General features: G+C 46.4%; 2 protein-coding genes across 2 annotated transcripts in view; both read left to right on the top strand.

Annotated features, from left to right (window-relative positions):
• Window positions 1-9,318, top strand: part of MYH16 (myosin heavy chain 16) — a 29,951-nt gene extending 20,633 nt beyond the window's left edge. Inside the window, exons 32-43 of the mRNA XM_081338031.1 lie at window positions 496-692; window positions 850-982; window positions 1,697-1,913; window positions 2,174-2,310; window positions 2,516-2,619; window positions 3,014-3,206; window positions 3,873-4,076; window positions 4,950-5,075; window positions 5,405-5,575; window positions 6,642-6,842; window positions 7,015-7,245; window positions 8,946-9,318. Of these exons, the coding sequence (XP_081194157.1) occupies window positions 496-692; window positions 850-982; window positions 1,697-1,913; window positions 2,174-2,310; window positions 2,516-2,619; window positions 3,014-3,206; window positions 3,873-4,076; window positions 4,950-5,075; window positions 5,405-5,575; window positions 6,642-6,842; window positions 7,015-7,218 (1,887 nt within the window). The 3' untranslated portion in view covers window positions 7,219-7,245; window positions 8,946-9,318. The remainder of the gene's footprint in view (window positions 1-495; window positions 693-849; window positions 983-1,696; window positions 1,914-2,173; window positions 2,311-2,515; window positions 2,620-3,013; window positions 3,207-3,872; window positions 4,077-4,949; window positions 5,076-5,404; window positions 5,576-6,641; window positions 6,843-7,014; window positions 7,246-8,945) is intronic.
• Window positions 9,319-10,738: 1,420 nt separating this feature from the next.
• On the top strand, window positions 10,739-19,884 carry ARPC1A (actin related protein 2/3 complex subunit 1A). The gene is made up of 10 exons (XM_081338387.1): window positions 10,739-11,055; window positions 14,086-14,172; window positions 15,396-15,500; window positions 15,705-15,927; window positions 16,238-16,345; window positions 16,584-16,796; window positions 17,295-17,370; window positions 17,487-17,680; window positions 18,205-18,295; window positions 19,340-19,884. Exons 2-10 carry the CDS (start codon window positions 14,109-14,111, stop codon window positions 19,376-19,378), a joined length of 1,113 nt encoding a protein of 370 aa, XP_081194513.1. The 5' UTR covers window positions 10,739-11,055; window positions 14,086-14,108; the 3' UTR covers window positions 19,379-19,884.
• The last annotated feature ends 290 nt before the right edge of the window (window positions 19,885-20,174 follow it).

The raw sequence follows: 20,174 nt of genomic DNA on the forward strand, positions 1-20,174 counted from the left end.
AGATGGGTCCATCTGCTTATTAAAATCCAAATAGTGGAAACCAAGCCCAGAGACCAATAAAAAGGGAGCTCCAAATTCATCTGGTTCTGAGGGTTGCGACTCAGAGCAGGCAAAGACCGCCCCCCCCTTGTGTTGATGTTCCTCACTTGGGTTTTGGCCACAGATCCCAACATTCTGGAGAACCTTCTTCAGGATGCCGTAGGAGAAATTGGTTGCCCTAAAAAAAGCAATAGCATAATTTTGGGGACATCTCCTGCAAAACAAAAACCCACAACAGACTTTGGCTTTTAGGAGGATGGTCAAAATCTGCCAGGAATTCAAAAATTAGCTATCCAAAAAGCTTTGCTCTTTTCTGATAATTATTTTTTTTAAAAAGTCCCTCTTTATGATTTTCATCTGGTTGGGCCTGAGGGTTTTTACAAAAGAAACTATACTCAAAGAAAAGGAAATTTGGGGGAAATACATTAATCGGATACAACTTTGGTGCATCCATAGGCCCGCAGTGCTGCGGTGGTCAGTCTGGCCAACACCAAGCATGACCTGGATTTGATCAAGGAGCAGCTGGAGGAAGAGCAAACCGGCAAAGCCGAGCTCCAACGGTTGGTCTCCAAGCTCAACACTGAAGTTACAACCTGGAGGACCAAATACGAAACCGATGCTATTCAGAGAACAGAGGAGCTGGAGGAAACTAAGTGAGTAGGATGGTAGTGCGAAGCTGTAGGTCTGGAGCGCCTAGCAAGCCGTTGTGGGATTCTGAGAAGTTTGGTGACATCTGGAAGGCTATCGTTGTTGATGTAAGACTCATCTCTTATCTGACACATCTTTTCTTGTCTTGGGGTCTTCTTGCAGGAGAAAACTGACTGCCCGTCTTCAGGAGGCAGAGGAAGTGGCCGAAACTGCACAAGCTCGGGTAGCCAGCATGGAGAAGTACAAGCAGAAACTCCAGATGGAAGTGGAGGATCTAACTTTGGATCTTGAAAAGGTCAAATAACAAGGTCTAAATTGATGTTCCCTGGGGGGGTGAAGGTCTCTTCTTGGCCCCGAGCCTCAACTGACCGGGTTTGCGCAATTGCGGCATGGCAACGCCAAAGAAACCAGATAAGGTTTATCATCATGGGTGAGCTCAGCAAAGAAATGGGTGGAAATGAGTAAACGAGGATATCCAGGGTAACCAAAGCTATCCTACAATCGCAAGTAGGCTGATCGTTAGATCTTTCTGACCTTGGACGGTGGGGAAGCCACCTAAATGGATTTCCTCTCCTGGAGGGTTTAATAGGCTGTTTTGAGAGCGTGGTTTGTTTAAAACAGAATGGGAACAACAACAACTGGAATTGTTGTGCAGTCTTGGAGATGTGACTTTGGAGAGAGGTCTAGAAACAGCAAAACATGGATTCCGAAGGCTACGATTGCCCACCTCTTCATTTAATAGGACGAGTAACCTTATCCTATTACCTAAAACCAAGTCACCAAGCTTAAACCGTTAGCCACAAATTGTAGGCACCCTTCTTATCGATAAACTATCCAGCCAAATTCAACATCAGTACCAAAGAGGGTAAGGTTGATTCCTTGTTAGAAAAACTGCCCACCTCGAAAAGATCTTCCCATCGCAATTATGAAGACCTAGCGACGAGGCTCGGAGTAGAAGCGAGTGGATCAGAGGTGGGGTGCGTGATGCTTGTCTTCTTCTCCTTCCCAGGCCAACGCGGCCTGCGCAGTCCTGGATAAGAAGCAACGGGCCTTCGACAAGATGCTGTCTGAATGGCAGCAGAAATGTGAGGAGCTTCAATTGGAGGTGGACAATTCCCAGAAGGAATGTCGCATGTACATGACGGAGAACTTCAAGCTCAAGACGGCCTACGAGGAAGCTCTGGAGCAGCTGGAATCCGTGAAGAAGGAAAACAAGACTCTTCAGGGTGAGTTCAGGTAGTCCTCAACATACAGCCCAACGGCATTGGAAAAAATGATTTACAATCAGTCCTCCCACTTACGGCCATCACAGCATCCCCGGCTGTCATGATGAAAATTTGGGCTGGCTTGGTAACCAGCATGTACTGAGGATGGTTGTCGTGTCCTAAGGTGACATGGTTGCTGTTTGTAAGCTTCTCAGCTGGCTTCCAACAAGCTGGTCAGCTGGAATAAGTCTCATCTATCCGTTCATCTTTTTTTCACTCAGAGGAAATTAAGGATCTCATTGACCAGTTGGGTGAGGGAGGAAGAAGTGTCCATGAGCTGCAGAAGATGAAAAAGAAGTTGGAAATTGAGAAAGACGAGCTTCAGGTGGCCCTGGAAGAAGCTGAGTCTTCCCTGGAGGTAATGTTGAACATGTTAGCATCTTGCGTTCGTTTAGTCATTCTGGCTCTTCTTTGTCATCCATGCATCCTTGTCTCAGAGAAGCGGGCCCAAAGGTTCAGACGCTCAAGGCAATGCAAAAGGTTACCTCACCACATGAAAAGAGCCCTGGGATTCCTGTCTGGGGAAACTGAGGCCATGGTTCTGCCTATCTGTTTGCTGACAGGTGGAAGAGAGCAAGCTGATCCGCATTCAGCTGGAGCTGGCCCAAGTCAAAGCAGACATTGACAGGAGGATCCATGAGAAGGAGGAGGAATTTGAAGCCACCAGGTTTGAAACCAAATTCTCCACAGGTTGGGAAGATTCCCCTCCCATCATCCTCACCTCCACAGCCTGAAAACTGGTGCCACAGTTCCCAACCTTCCCGTAACGGTTGTGGGTTGTGGTGATAGAATTTGTGGTCCACCGCACCTGGCGCCACTTTATGATAGAGGGGCTGCGTTCCAGAGGGCCAAGAGACAGCAAAGTTTAAATAGCTTGGTTGGGAGGGAGAGGGTCGTCAGCCCCTCCTTAGAAGACCTCGGAGGATAAGTAAGTACTTTGCTTTAATTTGGCAAGAGTCTGTCTATAGGTGGGGAACGATAAAGAAGAACGCTTAGAAGAACCTCAATGTATCTTACTTGGTTTTTGGAACCTGATGACGATCTTTTGCTCACCTCTGTAGGAAGAACCACCAACGGGCCATCGAGGCTCTGCAGTCTAGCCTGGAGCTGGAGGCCAAAGGGCGAGCCGAGGCCCTGCGGCTGAAAAAGAAGATGGAGACAGACCTGAATGAAATGGAGATCCAGCTGGACCATGCCAACAAGAACAACAGTGAGCTGGTCAAGACCTTGAAGAAACTCCAGCAACAGATCAAGGTGAATGAAGTTACAGGAAAGGGGGCCAGAAGAGAGCAGAGGAAAAGCAATAACTTCCGAGTCTTCTTCCTCCATATAGCAGTTCCTTCTCCTGTTTTCCTCCCAATGCCCATGAGATAGGTTGATCTGACAGAACATCTGGTCCAAAGTCACCTAGGAAGCCTACGTGGATGAAAGTAGGCTAGAACCTGCTCCTCATCCAACCCTTTCACCCCTCCATTTCACTGGCTCTTCTTGAGAAGGTTCCCGATGTGGTTCATCAAGAACCAGGTTGAACATGTAGCCAGGCCTTCAGAGACAACAAAATGTAAAGCTACCCTAAACAACTCATATTTAGGCTACAACCCAGAAGGAACCTTGTTGAAGCCTTGTTGCAGAGCATGAATTAGTAAAAGTGTAGTAGGCATCCTCAAGTAGACACTTACAGGTTCCTTGAGGATGTCTCCTGTTCGTTTCCTTACTATACACGAGCTTGTTTTTAAGGCAGGTCCCCTTTGTCCCAAGTTCTAGTTCTCCCCTAGATAAAGGTGGACGTTTCAAAGCAGCAGCTAGATTTAAGATTCCATTCTGGACATCTTTCTTGGATCTCCAACCCCTTGTTAATCAGGATCGATCCCTGACGACTCAAGACAAAGCATGGCCTTTTGACACTTTTTCTGTCTCCAGGACATACAGATACAGATGGACGAAGATGCGCGCCAACACGAAGAGCTGAGGGAACAGTACAATCTTCAGGAACGCCGGCTCAGTCTTCTCCAGACGGAGTTGGAAGAGGTGCGCACCGGCCTGGAGGGCAGCGAACGCTCTCGCAAACTCATCGAGCAAGAATTGGTGGACGTCTCCGAAAGGCACAACGAACTCAATGTTCAGGTGAGTCAACAGCTATGGCCTCCATCTCCTATGGGGAAGAAGGAATAGGCAATGAAAAACAGACCATTGGCTCTGTTTTTTTGTGTGTTGTTGGTTTTTTTTTTAAATTTTAACCAGTGTTTTTTCAACCTGGGCAACCTTCAGATGTGTGCAAGGCTGGCGGGGGAATTCTGGGAGTTGAAGTCCACCCATCTGAAAGTTGCCAAGGGGGAGGAATACCAATTTAAATGATCCTATTGGGGAATGGGTAGTTAATTAAGATCTGGCCATTGTATGGAGAAGAGAGGAATTTCAATCTTATCTTGGGCAAGAAATAAGTATCGCTTTGAACCATTATGCTTTAATCTACGTATTACACAAGTTCCCAAACTTCGCCACACCTCAAGTCACCCAATCTGGCCTTGTGACGAGATAACGTGGAACAAATCTTGTCAGTCAACAGCTGATTTAGCAGCAGTTTCTCAGGTACTTAAGAGGTGAGGGCCAGCAGCCCCACAAGGAAACAAGGATAAACGACTTAGTAGCCAGCCGTCAACACCCTAATTAACAACTAAAAGCTACACACAACCAGGAACCGCATAAATCCAACATATAGGACAGCCCAGTGCACATATTCCTGGGAAGAGAGTGACGTGCTCCGAGGATGAGCTGCAGCATGAGCCCCAAAGCTTGGAAGAGTAAAGCTTTGGCCACGGTGACCAACCCAGATTGGATCCTCTAACGAACCTTAGATTAAGTTTGGACAGCTTTCCGACTTTCCCTACGCAAACTCGGTCCCTCTTCCGGTTGCTGGCCATCCTCCAGGAAGGTCTTGATCCATAGTTTCAGCTCCCCTGGTTTAACAGGTCCTGCTCTGGCCTCTTCCTTCTGCAGAACCAGAGCTTGCTGGTGATCAAACGCAAGCTAGAATCCGACCTCACGCGCATAAGCAACGAGCATGAGGAACTCATCAGTGAATTCCGAACGGCCGATGAGAAAGCAAAGAAAGCGATGACCGACGTGAGTTTGTGGTTCTGGGAATTGGGGGGAAGCTTGCCTGGGGCGTTCCCTTGACTGACAGGACCTATTTATTTCCTTCTTATTGAATTTATTTGCGGGCCCATCTGACGATAAAATAACACCTTTTCAAAGGCGTGCTTTGCTCCTGGCAGTTGTCACGGAAGGCTAGAGCTTCGGTTGCACCGTCTGTCTAGGAAAGCAGGGATGGGCAAGCTCTGGGCCTGCCCAACCTTTCTCTAAGCCCTTGCAAAATTTAAAATTTTATAACGTTCGGGTGGAATTCAGTCCCCCTCCAGTTGCTAACCCCCTTTCCTTTGCTGCCTCTCCAGGCCAGCCGCATGGCTGAAGAACTGCGTCAGGAACAGGATCACTCCATGCATCTGGAGAAGATCAAGAAGAACTACGAGGTCACCATCAAGGACCTGCAGGTCAAGATGGAAGAAGCTGAGCAACTGGCTTTGAAAGGTGGGAAACGCACCATCATGAAGCTGGAGACTCGGGTAAGAACTTTTTCCACTCCCCACCCCACCCCGTCCAATTTCCAGTTCCTAAGCTTCCCACGTTCTTAGTGGCATTTGACCAAGGTCATAGTAGGACATAGAATCGTAAGAGTTGGCAGGAACGTTGGAGGTCTTCAAATCTAACCCCTTGCTCAAGGCAGAAGACCTTATACCATCCTGGAGAAGTGGTTTTTATGGGGGGATTGCAGGGGCCTTTTCATGAATTGTAAAATTGGAAGGGATCTAGTCCAACCCCCTAGCCAAGGCAGGAGTCCTTACTCTATCCTGGACAATTGGTTGTCCACTCTCTTCTTAAAAACCTCCAGTGATGGAGCACCCGGTGTTATGTATGCAGGCACCTGCATAGCAACAGCCACCAGGGGGCGTTGGCCTGAACGGTTTTGGCGGGAAACCCAGTTTCGGCGGGAAACCTAGGGCCAACCCCATTGGCTGTCCGCTTACCTGGCCAGGTATTTAAGGAGGCCAGGTAACCCTCATTCCCCAGTTCGCTACCCCCCTCCATTAAAGAGCTGAACTCACACACCGGCTGGCGTCTCTTCCTTGCGTCGGACCCACTACACAATACCCACCTTGAAGGCAAGCCGTTCCACAGATTAATTGCTCTCACTGTCAGGAAACTTCTCCTTAGTTCTAGATTGGTTCTCTCCTTGGTTAGTTTCCACCTGTTGCTTCTTGTCCGGCCTTCAGGCGCTTTGGAGAATAGGTTGACCCCCCTCTTGTGGCTGCCCCTCAACTATTGAAAGATCCTATCATGTCACCTCTAGTCCTTCTCATCATTAGGTTAGACATACCTAGATCCTTCAGACAATTATCATATGCTTTAGCCTCCAGAGTTATCATCGTTTTTGTTGCTCTCCTCTGCACACTTTCTAGAATCCTTTTTTTTTTTTGGAGGGGGGTATCATAACAACCAGAACTGGATGCAGTATTCCACGTGTGGCCTCACCAGTGCAATATAAAGTGGCATGATTATGCCCGTCTTATGACCATCGCTTGCCCCCTTTGAAGTGGATCTCACAACCTTGGCCTCGGTTTCCCTTTTCAGATTAAGGAACTGGAGAACGAACTGGACTCCGAACAGAAGCGCCACGTGGAGACGGTGAAAGTGCTGCACAAGAACGAGCGGCGTCTGAAGGAGCTGGTCTTTCAGACGGAAGAGGACCACAAGACCAACCAGCGCATGCACGAACTGGTGGAAAAGCTGCAGACCAAGCTGAAGACCTACAAGAGACAAATTGAGGAGTCTGTACGTATTGTCACTTTTAAGCAAAGAGGTAGTCCTTTGACTCATGATTGGTCTCTCGCTTTCTGGCCCGGTGCCTTAACCCTTAGACTAAAACTCTACCTGTCAGTTGGGCAGCTAGATAAATTCGTTTAATAAATAAATAAATTAAAAGAAGACCTCATCTTAACTGCAGGAGGAGCAAGCCAACCAGAGCTTGGCCAGGTACCGGAAAACGGTGCACGAACTGGACGATGCTGAAGAGAGAGCAGGAATGGCGGAATCGGCCCTGAACAAACTCCGCACCAGGCACCGTCTCTCCACCGGCAAAGCGTTCACCTCCGTGGAGATCGTCCAGGTCTCCAAATCGTCCAGCTCCAAGTCAGCTGCCGAGGAATAAAACTCGCCCCTGTCCTCGCAGCCGCCGGTAGGTACGGCATCACTGGGCCACAGTGGCAAGGAAGAAACCCCATTGGCTGAGTTTGTGCGTAGGATGCTCTTGCACAAATCCTGATTCCAGGGTCCCAATTTTCAGGCTGAAGATCTCATGAAGAGCCAGCATCTTTTTATTATTATTATTATTGCGGGGGGGGGGGGCTCTGCTGTGTGGGACCTCAGCCACTGAAAAGGAGAGGATTGGAAGGAAGGAGAAAGTGGATGGGGAAGCGTGTTTTGGAGATTGTGGGAACGGCTATTTTTTGGCCTCTCAACCTTCAGTTTTCCCAAACGTTTCTTATCGGCCTCTACATGAATTACAGTGATGAGCACACTCTCCTGGTTCACACAGAATGGCATGTGGGAGGTTTGGGAAACGCTATGATAAAGCTTTCACATATATCTTTTAGTATCTTGTTTTTGTAATGATCTCATAGGCACCTGAGTAGTTCTCACTATGTATCCAATTATCACTATGTATCCTATTTTTTGAGATTGATGGGGTTTATGTAATGTTGTATTTGGTATTCAGAAAGAGGAGGTGAATAAAAGTTCAGCGGGCAGTTGCTCAGGGAGTTTTTTGGAGAGACGAGGCTGCCTGGCTGGTTCAGAGCATCTCTATCGACCCGGGTCTGAATTCTTTTCTCTACTGGAGATCTCAGCAAGCACTTGAGCTGGGAAATCTTCAACTAGACTAGACCCCAAACTCTTCCTCTCGTGAAGTTTCAGATTATCTATCAACCCCCCCTACTAAATGTCTGTGGAGATTCTCAATCATGGTTGTCCCAAAGCTGGTTTTTTTTCCTAAAGCGCAACTGGGCTATCTTGCTTGTTTTTTCTTGGAAAACATTTCATTTCTCATCCAAGAAGCTTCTTCAGTTCTAACAATTAGAAGCTTTTTTGGATGAGAAGCAAAACATTTTCAAAGAAAAATGCAAGAATGCCCAGTTCTTTTAGAAAAAGCAACTGGGATAACCCCCATATTACTTTTAACTTTACAGTATGGTTAATAATCCTAGTAATAATAAAACAAACATCTTCGGCACTGACCATACTCGGACAATTGTAAAAGAGCACCTTAAGTTGTACAATGGTAGCTTTAACATGATCAAACAAACGCATCTGCCTATCCCAGGTCCTTGGGGAAGGACTCCGTGAAGTGGATAAAAATGCCAGATCCAGTCTAAACATCTGGCTGACTTGTGTGCCACCAACCAGAATAATATTGATCTTGGATAATCTTGCTGGCCCTTGGGAATTGAGACTGATCACTTGCAGGAACCTTTACCTAGACCAGGTGTAGGCAACCTTGGCTCTTTTATGACTCATGGACTTCAACTCCCAGAATTCCTGAGTCAGCCATGCTGAGGGGAAAGGGAGAGGTTTCCGAGCTGAGCCACGCTGACTCAGGAATTCTGGGAGTTGAAGTCCACGAGTCATGAGGAGGCCATAGTTCCCTCATGCTGGCTCAGGAATTCTGGGAGTTGAAGTCCACGAGTCATAAAAGAGCCGAGGTTGCCTACCCCTGACCTAGACCGAAGCCCAACCTCCCAGCTTGGTTGTCCTTTCTGAGTTTGCTTTTGTCTCCCGTTTGGGCTGTTGGTTTGTGACCGACCTCGGTGCCTTCTTCTCTTCTGCTTTTCCTCTCTCTTTGCTCTGCTTTGCCCCAGCTAAATCGCCTTTCCTTTCTAGTCTGACAGGCTAAGCATCTCAGATGGCTGCACCCATGCTTGCTACCGTAGGGAGGACTGGACCAGCCTGGAGAGTTTTAAAAAGGCCTTTGCAAGGAAGTAAGAGAAGGCGAGCGGAAGGGAAGAACGTCTTGATCCTTTGGGGAAGAAAAGGGGTCGGCTAACCCTCTGTCAACCGTCCCGATTTTCTTCGTCAAGAAGGCGATGGACCGTAGATACGTTCTCAAGAGTCAAAGGCACCTGTTTGGAATGCAGTTTTGCGTTTTCATGTCAAGGACGGAAAACGTTAGGAGGGTCCGGCTTGGGCTGCCTCTTGTAAATGCTACCCTACTTCATGTTTAGTGTGAATAAAGCTTCATCCTCTGGAAAAGAAATTTGGTGGAGTCCTTTCCTTTCCTGTCCTGTCCTTAAAAATAACTTAGCAATCAGTCCTCACAGTTATGACCATGGCACCAGCCCCATGGTCACATGATCAAAATTCACGCATTTAGCAACTAGCATGTATTTATGACAGTCACAAGGTCCCGGGGGCACGTGATCATGATGTATGACTTTCCCAGCCAGCTTCCAACAAGCTAGATCAAGGGGAGAAGTTAGATTCGCTTAACGGTGTGATTTGTTTAACAACCACAGCAAGAGATTGTAAATCTGGATGCGATCGACTTAATAACTAACTCATCTAGTGACGGAAGCTCCGGTCCCAATTGCAGTTGTAAGTTGAGGACTGTGCAGCTGTAGGGAAGGGGGTTGAGACCCAACCCTTCCATTTTCACCTTTCCCCAGCAGCAAAATACCTTTGGAATAGTAAATGTTGTGTAATTTTTAACTGAACCAACATTTTAACTTTTTTTTAACACACATAGCCCAGAGCCAGCTGACAGGGCAACAATTCTTAGCATTAAAATGTATCATTTTTGTACCTAATTCTCCAGAGTTCTGGCGAGACTCAATCCCAACACTATGCAACCCACGCTTGTCTATGGATAGATTCACACAACCGTTAAGCCAAATTTGACTTTTTGGGGGCTTTCCTTTAGCACATTGTATGAATTTGCCAGTTGCTAACTCCTGGTTCACGATTTGAGTCAGTTATGCTTTGCTTAACAAACCGTGAGTAAAATGTGTGTAACCAATCCAGTCACTGCATATGCACAAAACACATGGAAGATATGCAGGAAGAAATTTAGGACCTCATTTACTTGGAAGTGTTTCAAAACTGCCAATGGTGCCTTAAAAGAGTTATGGAAGTATGTTAATCTTGGGATAAATCACACGTTGTTTTAAGCACCAGAGGTTCTATTCAACAGAAATAATCAATTTGTGAAATATCATTTCTATTCCACAAATAAGAAAGTGGAATTATTGTTTTGGGCGAGATCCTCGATTTCCAAGGGAAGTTTGCACGGGACGGCAGTTTCTCATGCTCTTCGGAAACAGAAAGCGGGCTGCAATTCCATTTTCCCAAAATTGCAAACAGCAGGAAAACCTGTTGGGAGAAAAAAAACAACCCAGAAATCCGCAGTCTGCAAAAAAAGACACGTTTCCTTCCCTGCACCCAGGCGTTTTATCTGCGTGGGGAGAAACAACCCAGCCCCTTCTGCAAATATTGCTCCTATGCCCGAGAATAGTTCACAAAGACTTTTTTTTAATCTTGCTTTATTTTAATCTCGAGTCACCCTGCGCCTCCCCCATTCCCACGCCTTGGTCTGCTTCCCACCCGCGCAGGCGCATTACATCCTCCCCCCAAAAAAAAATCTCTTTCCCCAGTCCGGCCTTTTTTTTTTTCCCTCCCCATCCCCTCCCGCCTCCTGGCGCAAGCGCAGTCAGGAAGCAACCCTCCCTTCCGGCACGCCGCCCTCCCGAGCGCAGGCGCCAGAAACGCTCGTTGCCAGGGCGGAGAGAGGCACCGCCTCTCAGAGGTCAGAAGGCGAGGCCTCCGGTCCGACCGCGCAGGCGCGCGGCCGCCGGGTGGGAGAGGTTGCGCAGGCGCAGTGGCCTTGTCCCTACTTGGCGACCGCGCCTTCCTGTCATTGCCGTCGGTCGCATCTCGAGGAGCGGAGCCGCGTTGACTGACCAGAGTCCGCGAGCCCCGCTTCCCTCAGGCCCGGCAGGTGAGCGAAGGCCGCGGGGAGGGGCGGATCTCCGAGGGGGCGAAGTCTTCCTTACCGGAGCCCCCCCCCTCAAATCAATTTCATTGAGTGGGACCAGAATGGGCTTTTAATAATAATAATAATAATAATAATAATAATAATAATAATAATAATAATAATAACAATAACAATAACAATAACAACAACAAAGGGGTTCTTTTTTAATACGAAATTATAATTCTGCATGACAAGGGGGGGTCCAGAATGGTGGTAGGGCAACCCCCCCTCCCTAAAGGATGCCCAACTTTGTATGAGAGAGACCCTCCCCATCTCTCCAAATAGATAGATAGATAGATAGATAGATATAGATAGATATAGATATATATAGATAGATAGATAGATAGATATGAGTTTTTTCATGGGGAATCAGGCTAGAATGCTGCTCCGGGCTTTTAATCATAATAAAGGGGTTCGGTTTTAACATGAAATTATAATTCTGCTTGAGAAGGGGGGGTCCAAAATGGTGGTAGGGCGACCCCCTTCCCAAAAGGATGCCCAACTTTGTATGAGAGAGACCCTCTCCCCCCCAAAAATATGAGTTTTTTTCATGGGGAATCAGGCTAGAATGGTGTTCCTGGCTTTTATTCATCATAATAAAGGGGTTTGGTTTTAATACGAAATTATAATTCTGCTTGGCAAGGGGGGTCCAAAATCGTAGGGCAACCCCTCCCTCCCAAAAAGATGCCCAACTTTGTATGAGAGAGACCCTCCCCATCTCTCCAATATATATATATATATATATATATATATATATATATATATATATATATATATATATATATATATATATATATATATATATATATATATATATATATATATATATATATATATATATATATATATATATATATATATATATATATATATATATATATATATATATATATATATATATATATATATATATATATATATATGAGTTTTTCCATGGGGAATCAGGCTAAAGGGTGTTCCTGGCTTATAATATAATAATAATAATAATAATAATAATAATAATAATAATAATAATAATAATAATAATAATAATAATAATAATAAAGGGTTTGGAGACTGGATGGTGTTTTTAATATGAAGTTATAATTCTGCGTGACAAGGGTGGTTGGGCCAAAACCGTGGTAGGGCGACCCCCACCCTCCCAAAAGGATGCCTAGATTTGTGTGAGAGAGACCCTCCCCATCGCCCCCCCCCCAAAAAAAAGAGCTTTTTTATGGGGATGAGGCTTGAAAGGTGCTCTTGGCTTTTAAATCGTAGGGCCCGAAGGAACGATGGATGTGAGTCTTCCCCCCCCCCCGCCGCCCATTAATGCAGTGAATGGTTTCAGTGGGATGGGATTCTCTGGGCGATAACTGAGATTAAAAACTCAGTGATGAAAAAGCCAGGGACGAGATTGTAGGATTCTTCTTTAACATTCTTGCAATTCCATTAGAATAACATAGGACTGGCAATTCTGGAATCTGCTCCCCGCCCCCTTGTTTTTTCCCCCTTTTTCTTTTAATAATTGGGCTGTAATCAGCTTTAGCAAATATTACCATTGCTACAGGCAGTCCTTGACTTACAACAGTTCATTTAGCGACTGAAGTTACGACAGCACTAAAAAAAGGGACTTAGGAGAATCCTCATCATGTGATCAAAATTCAGATTCTTGGCTACCGACTCACATTTACGACGGCCGCAGTGTCCCGGGGTCACGTGATTCCCCTTTTGCAACCTGACAAGCAGAGTCAGTGGGGAAGTCACGTTCATTTGACGACTGTGTTACTAATTGAACAGCTGCAGTGATTCATTTGCCAACGGTGGCCAGAAAGATCGTAAAGTGTGGCAAAACTCATCTTGCTTAGGAACAGAAATTTTGGGCTCAACTGGTTGTAAGTCAAGGACTACCTACATACATCCTATGGATTCTTTCAAAGGAGAACTTTTTTTTTTAATCTGTGCAACTGTAAGTAAGTGGGACTTGCCTTTTGGAATGCTCCCTCTCCTCCCAAACCTCGAAGTGGCATCTTCAGCCTCGATTTTCAAATCCTGAGAAATAAATAGGGTGGATGTCCAGTGCATCTGAAAAGCAACAGCAATGCAATGTGTTTGTCATAGTGTTGTGTTACGAGTTGTAATGATAGGGTAGGGGAGTGATATATCTTGTCAAGATAGATCCCTGCCCATGGAAGCTGAGTCTTGTAAGTAAACAAGAGTTACAACTCTGCAACAGGATCTACAAAAGGGCTTGGCCAGAAAAGGACACACCTGTAGTATTCTTGCCCTTCACCTATGTAGAAAGTTGGCTGGCAAAAAAAAATAAAAATTTGCTGGTTTTGTATGATAAGGGGGAAGGTGGATTGCATTTGCTCCACCTTGTAGTAGAGAAATACAGGGTTACAGAAGAGGGGGAGGACTTAGCTGTGTTCTCTATGACCTTGAGGCCAAATTCTTAGAGACTAGATAGAAATGCGTCTCCTGTTTTGATCTGAAGGACTCGTAAGGCGATTGAAATGGAAATAAATGTAAAATAACTGAGTGTGTTTGCACAAATGCCTAGGCTACCGAACAAACCATTTCTTAGCGTTGTGTAATGCTTTGAACCATGAACTAATCAAAGGGGCATGGTCTGTGCAGCAACCTGTCTGTGGGAGCAGGTAGGTTGTCACTTTGGATAGTCATTCGGTGACTACCTGTTTTATCGTTACGCTGCCCCGATTTATGGACCCATTCCAGTGTATAAGAGTCACGCTTTTATTGTATATATTAAGATGACTCAGCTCGCTTATATTTTCAGCTGTGATTCACTCAGTGGACATCTTGGGGCTATGACACCCAGTTCTCTTTCTCTGCTTTTCTGATTGTGATCTTGTGCAGGCAGAGTTCTCCTTTCTTTCTCAGTCGAGATTTAAACCAGCCACTTGAATATATTTTATTGTTGCAGCGCCTCTCAGTTAGTTGCGTTTATGGTTTGATATGCAAACGCCGGCTGATTGTTGGCTTATCTTTGTTCAGACTTTTAAGATCATCCTGTCAGCATGTCCCTACACCAATTCTTACTTGAGCCAATCACCTGCCATGCCTGGAACCGAGATCGAACGCGTGAGTGTCATCCTCGCTTTTTAAACCGTGATTTCAATAAATATTTACTTGATATTCTGCTGAAAAGGTAGCGCTGCTAGTAACGAAGGTGACGTCCTTAGATGCTTCATTACCAAACTAGGTGACATCGTCAATGCGTAGCCCTGATGATGTTACCTAGTTTGGTAACGAAACGTTTGCAAGAAGGCCACCAAACTCACACAGGACCAAGGACGCCACAACTGAGGTTCTGTTTAAGCTTGTTTTGAGGGACGGTTTGGATACAAAGCAGAGTTGGGAAGATAAGAGGGAAGGGACGCGGTGGCTCAGTGGGTTAGGACGCTGAGCTTGTCGATCAGAAGGTCGGCAGTTTGGCGGGTCGAATCCCGAGTGCCGCGTAGCAGAGTGAGCGCCTGTTACTCATCCCAGCTTCTGCCAACCTAGCAGTTCGAAAGCACGTAAAAATGCAAGTAGAAAAATAGGGACCGCTACGGTGGGAAGGTAACAGCGTTCTGTGTGCCTTTGGCGTCTAGTCATGCCGGCCACATGACCACGGAGACGTCCTCGGACAAGCGCTGGCTCTTCGGCTTTGAAATGGAGATGAGCACCGGCCCCTAGAGTCAGAAACGACTAGCACACATGTGTGGGGGAACCTTTACCTTTACCTTTATAGGAGGGAAACCACGGGGCTGTTTAACCTCTTCACTCTCTGCTGCTTTCCTCTTCAAACACCTCAGGTTATTTTATTTTATTTTATTTATTTATTTTGCACACTTCTGATGTAAAGGCAGGTCCAAAAGCCGGGAAGCTCTCCTCTCCATCTTTCACTGCTAACAGATTTTTCACCGCTCAAGTTTATTCATCAGTGTAATGCACTTTTACCCGTGCGGTAATTCCTTTCACCAAGACATTTTCTGTTGAATTGATCTTTGTCTTCAATTTCTGTTTTAACATCTTTGGCTTCTTACCATTGTGTTTCCATTTTATATTCACTTCCGTGCGCCTTATACATATTAGATTAAGCCTTTTCATTTGGGAAAATTTTCTAAGAAAAACATATTTGATGAACAATGTTTTCTAAATAGCTTTCTATCTATCTATCTATCTATCTATCTATCTATCTATCTATCTATCTATCATCTATCTATCTATCTATCTATCTATCTATCTATCTATCTATTTTCTGTCTGCCTATCTATCTATCTAGTTTTTTTCTAATGCAAATCCAACGGTTCTCTTGCCAGAGATTGCCATTAGCCCGAATAACCATGAAGTTCACATTTATAAGAAGAATGGGAACCAATGGGTGAAAGCTCATGAGCTGAAAGAACACAATGGACACATCACTGGTAAGCTCCGACAGCTTCTGTCTTGTGGAGGGGGAAAAAAAGTCTCCACGGTCCCTCCCTCCTCTATTCTGTTAAAGTCGACCTGAGATGCCCCTGGGAGAGATCCCAACCCCAAACGGTTTTGGAACGGTGGTCTCCAGAAGTTGAGGAGCTTGCCCTTCTTTCAGGTTGGCCTTTGAAAACAGCCCCTTCTCTCAATAACAGGTATCGACTGGGCCCCCAAGAGCGACCGGATTGTCACTTGCGGTGCTGACCGCAACGCTTACGTCTGGAGTCAGAAGGACGGCGTCTGGAAGCCGACCCTGGTCATCCTCCGGATTAACCGGGCAGCCACCTTCGTGAAATGGTCCCCTCTGGAGAACAAATTTGCCGTCGGAAGCGGCGCACGGCTGATCTCCGTCTGCTACTTTGAATCGGAAAACGATTGGTGAGCGGGTTGATCTCTTGCTGCGGGCCTCCGCTGGGCTTGCCTGGAAAATAACTTAATGACTTAATGACTTAACGATGCTTCGTTGAGCGGACTGGTTACAGCGGCACTTTAAAAAAAACGTGACCTGTGACCGTTTTTCCCTCCCACGTGTAGCATTTGCAGCGTCCCCGTGATCGCGCGATCAAAGCTCAGGTGTGTGGCAACCGGCTCGTATTTGTGACGGTTGCAGAGTCACCTGATCCCTTTTGCGACCTTCCGATCAGCAAAGTCAGAAAATGATGCCAGAGGTCCTTTTCCTGTTTCCTAGGTGGGTGAGCAAGCACATCAAGAAGCCCATTCGCTCCACTGTCCTTAGTCTAGATTGGCACCCGAATAACGTCTTGCTGGCAGCTGGATCCTGTGACTTTAAATGCAGGTGAGAACACCTTTATGAAATGGATTGGCAGTCTTCTGATATTTGCCCCAAAGAAGAGGGGGTGGGGGGTCAACCTGTCCTCTAAAGCCTCTGAAGGCAGGACAAGAAACAACGGATGGAAACTAATCAAGGAGAGGAGCAACCTAGAACCAAGGAGAAAATTCCTGGCAGGTTGCAAAAGGCAGGAAGATCCGCAACGTTTCCCCTCAAGTACAAACTTGGCTTTCGCCTCCCGCAGGGTCTTCTCAGCCTACATTAAAGAAGTGGATGAGAAGCCGGCCAGCACACCGTGGGGCTCCAAAATGCCATTTGGGCAGCTGATGGCTGAATTCGGAGGCACCGGCAGTGGCGGTTGGGTCCATAGTGTCAGTTTCTCAGCCAGCGGGAACCGTCTCGCCTGGGTCAGCCACGATAGCACCGTGTCCGTTGCAGACGCCTCGAAAAATATGATGTAAGTAACTGCTGCAGGGTTAATGCCTTCCGGTGCGGGATGCAGCTCTTTTGCCTGCCCGTTGAAAGGGTTCCCCCCAATTCAGAAGAAGAAGTACATTTCGCCTCTCGCATCCAGCTTACACCACTGAATAGCGATGATATTTAGGCTTAAAATATGGTCCCGTAGTGCTTTACAGCACTCGCTGGATGATTTACCGTGTTAGGATATTGCCCCCAACAATCTGGGTCCTCATTTTTACCAACCTCGAAGGAGAGAAGGTCTGCCTTGAGCCCCATCGGGATCGAACTCCAGGCTGTGGGTAGAGTTTGCTTGCAATCCTGCACTTTAACTACTGCACCACCAGTGCTCGGGAATTGAGGTGTGGGGTCTGCTGGATTCCTGGATTGCCCAGAAGTAGCGCCCTAATCGACAAGGCGATCCTTTTCTTTTGCAGCGCAAGCAGTGGAAAAGCTTCCAGTGCGATGCTGCATTCTTAACAATCTGCCTTGTCTTTAGGCTCTCTCAACTGAAAACCGAGTTTCTCCCCTTGCTGAGCGTATCCTTTGTCTCGGAGAACAGCGTGGTGGCTGCCGTAAGTGTCTTTGCTTCCTTGGGGAAGCTCTTGAGAGTTGAAGTCCCCACGTCTCCCGAGTGGTGTCGGGCTTGAGAAGGGCCAATCCGAAGCAGGGGTGCGCTGTTTCCTTCCAGGGCCACGATTGCTGCCCGATGCTTTTCAACTGTGACGACCGCGGCGCCCTCAACTTTGTCTCGAAGCTCGACATTCCTAAGCAGAGCATCCAGCGCAATGTTTCTGCCATGGAGCGTTTCCGCAACATGGACAAGAGAGCCACTACGGAAGACCGCCACGCTACACTGGAGACGTTGCACCAGAACAGCATTACGTGAGTGACCGTAGGGTATATCTGACAGTTACACAGATTGCTCTTTAGTTTAGCAAGAGCTCTGTCGGTAGCAATAGCACTTAGACCACGGGCCTTCAAACGTGGCCTTTATGACTTGTGGACTTCAACTCCCAGAATTCCTCAGCCAGGCACTGCTGAACTAGGAAATCAGTCACTAGCTGCTGACATATGTTTCATGGAAGATCTGAATTGGAAGGTTGAATGGATGTGTAGTTCACCTCAAGAGGTTTTCCATATTGCTCCCCCCTCCGACCTAGATTGCATCCTGCTATTTCTTCCATGTAGCCATCACGGTCTGTTTACCAATTTATTCATCAAAACCCTAACCCCTCCCATTTCCCCTAAGCGACTGGGCGGTTTGCGAAGCCCATAATAAAACAGTTCGAAACCGTGACTCAAAAGCCTAGTTAAAAACAAAATGAAAACAGCTTTCCAATTTCTTCTGAGTCTTAATGACGCTCCCATTCTCCTCCTCCTCCTCCTCCTCCTCCTCCTCCTTGCAGTCAAGTGTCTATTTATGAAGTGGACAAGCAAGATTGTCGCAAGTTTTGCACCACTGGTATCGACGGAGCGATGACCATCTGGGACTTCAAGGTATGTTTGGCTGCCCACCTTATCCTTGATGGATTATACCAGCCAATTGTAGGATTGTCATAATGCAGGCCAGCTCCTGCGTTAGCCATGTCATTGTGAAAGGAGAAGCAGAGACAGGGTGGAGTCAGGAGAGGAATCAGCCTAGAATGGTTACCTTCCCACAAATGGTCAAAGTCCGATCCCTCTTGAACTCCGTTAACTTCCCGAGCTCCAATTTAGCGCTGACTCGATTCTTGCGCATAAGCCGTCTTAACTGGAACTTCACACGTAGTCCTGATTCTTTGTGGCAAACGGCAATAGCATTAGAAACCCGTGCATACTATTATTGAACTCTAATAAACTTCTGTTGTTCAGTTTATTATTTTGTTAGATGCTCCAGCTGCTAATCAACTTGGGGTCTTGGGATAGAGTAGATCTAGCGAGCTCCAGAAACCGAATTATTTTACAAAGAAAAGTGAGCTTGGTTGGTGAGTTTTGATACAAGCAGTCCTCCACTTACGAGCCATTGCTTAGTGACTGTTCAAAGCCAGGACGCATCGCCCCAGGATTACTTACGACCCAGATTTGAAGTTCTGAGAGCTGCACATCCCCATATCCTCCCGTCTGCAGTCACGCGATCCCATGTTGGCCGTTGGGCAACCCACTCGGATTTGCAGCCATTTGCAGCATCCCAGGGTCACATGACGACAATTTTATGAAGTTTTGTTTTTTTGCAGTTTCCGGCAGAAAAACACCCGTTGCAGACAATGGATTTGCTTAATGCAGGGGTCTTCAAACTTGGCCCTTTTATGACTTGTGGGCTTCAACTCCCCGAATTCCTCAGCTAGGTTTGAAGACTCCTGGCTTAATGACTGCCGCAGAAAGGGTCATAAAATCAGTCCCGGCCATGTGGCCAGCATGACTTAACAAGCATAATTCCAGGCTCAAGTCACAAGTGATAGGGCTATCTCTATTGCATTCTAGGTTCCCTTAGAACCATGGCTGGATTCGATTGTCAGAGTGAATAACCTGTTTCATTTCTCCCCCCCCCCCTCCTTTGTCTAGACATTAGAGTCTTCCATCCAGGGTCTACGGATAATGTAGAACGGATTCTTTGTTCTCTAGCAAGACAAACTGCTCTAAAGCCTGCACAGACTTGAAAAGACAGGGTGAAGATGGATCACACTTTTTTTTTTAAGCACTGAAAAATGACGACTTGGTGAAATATTTTTTTCCCCCTATTCCTTCCCCCAAACTCTGGTGAAATGTATTGATCTGCAAATCAGCTGTGACCGTGGTATATATTTGGGTGTGTGGGTTGTTGTTGTTGTTACTGTTGTTTAATTGTCCTTGGTTGTTTTTTTCATGCCCTTCTTTACCAAAGCTGCTCCTTAAAATAGTTTATTGCAGGAAGTATGAAAGACTAACTTAAAAAGGGGGAGTTCTATGTTCAGCTTTGTCTGCTAGAAAAAATAATAATAATAATAAAAAAACTAAGAACAAACAAACATCTACGTTGTCTGTTATTTTGGCCACGTCGTGTGGGGGAATTTACTGGAGAAAGCAATTAAGTTTGGAAGAGTTAGCGGGAAAAGAACAGGGCGGGTAGGCACCACTTAAGCAGATACCAGCCAAAGCGTAGAAAAACTCTTAAGAAGCACAGGTAGTCCTCGACTTTACGACCACAATCCCTGAAGCCAGAATTTATTTTGTGAACTGAGACATCGGTGGGGTAAGTTTTGCCCCCTTTTGCCAACTTTCTCGTCACCGTTGTTAAATGAATCACGGCGGCTGGTAAATTAGTAACCCAGTTGTTAAGTGAATGTAGCTTCCCCATTGACTTTGCTTGTCAGGAGGTCGCCAAAGGGGATCGCGTGACACCACCCCCCCCCGGGACACC

The sequence above is a fragment of the Vipera berus genome (genome assembly GCF_964194415.1).
Source record: "Vipera berus genome assembly, chromosome: 13".
Taxonomy (NCBI): Eukaryota; Metazoa; Chordata; class Lepidosauria; order Squamata; family Viperidae; genus Vipera; species Vipera berus.

Excerpts from the sequence above, each read along its gene's own strand:
- ARPC1A (XM_081338387.1), top strand. The coding sequence starts at position 14,109 with ATGTCCCTACACCAATTCTTACTTGAGCCAATCACCTGCCATGCCTGG. Across the intron at positions 14,173-15,395 it reads CTGGAACCGAGATCGAACGC|AGATTGCCATTAGCCCGAAT; the intron begins GTGAGTGTCATC and ends TTCTCTTGCCAG. Across the intron at positions 15,928-16,237 it reads TTTGAATCGGAAAACGATTG|GTGGGTGAGCAAGCACATCA; the intron begins GTGAGCGGGTTG and ends CCTGTTTCCTAG.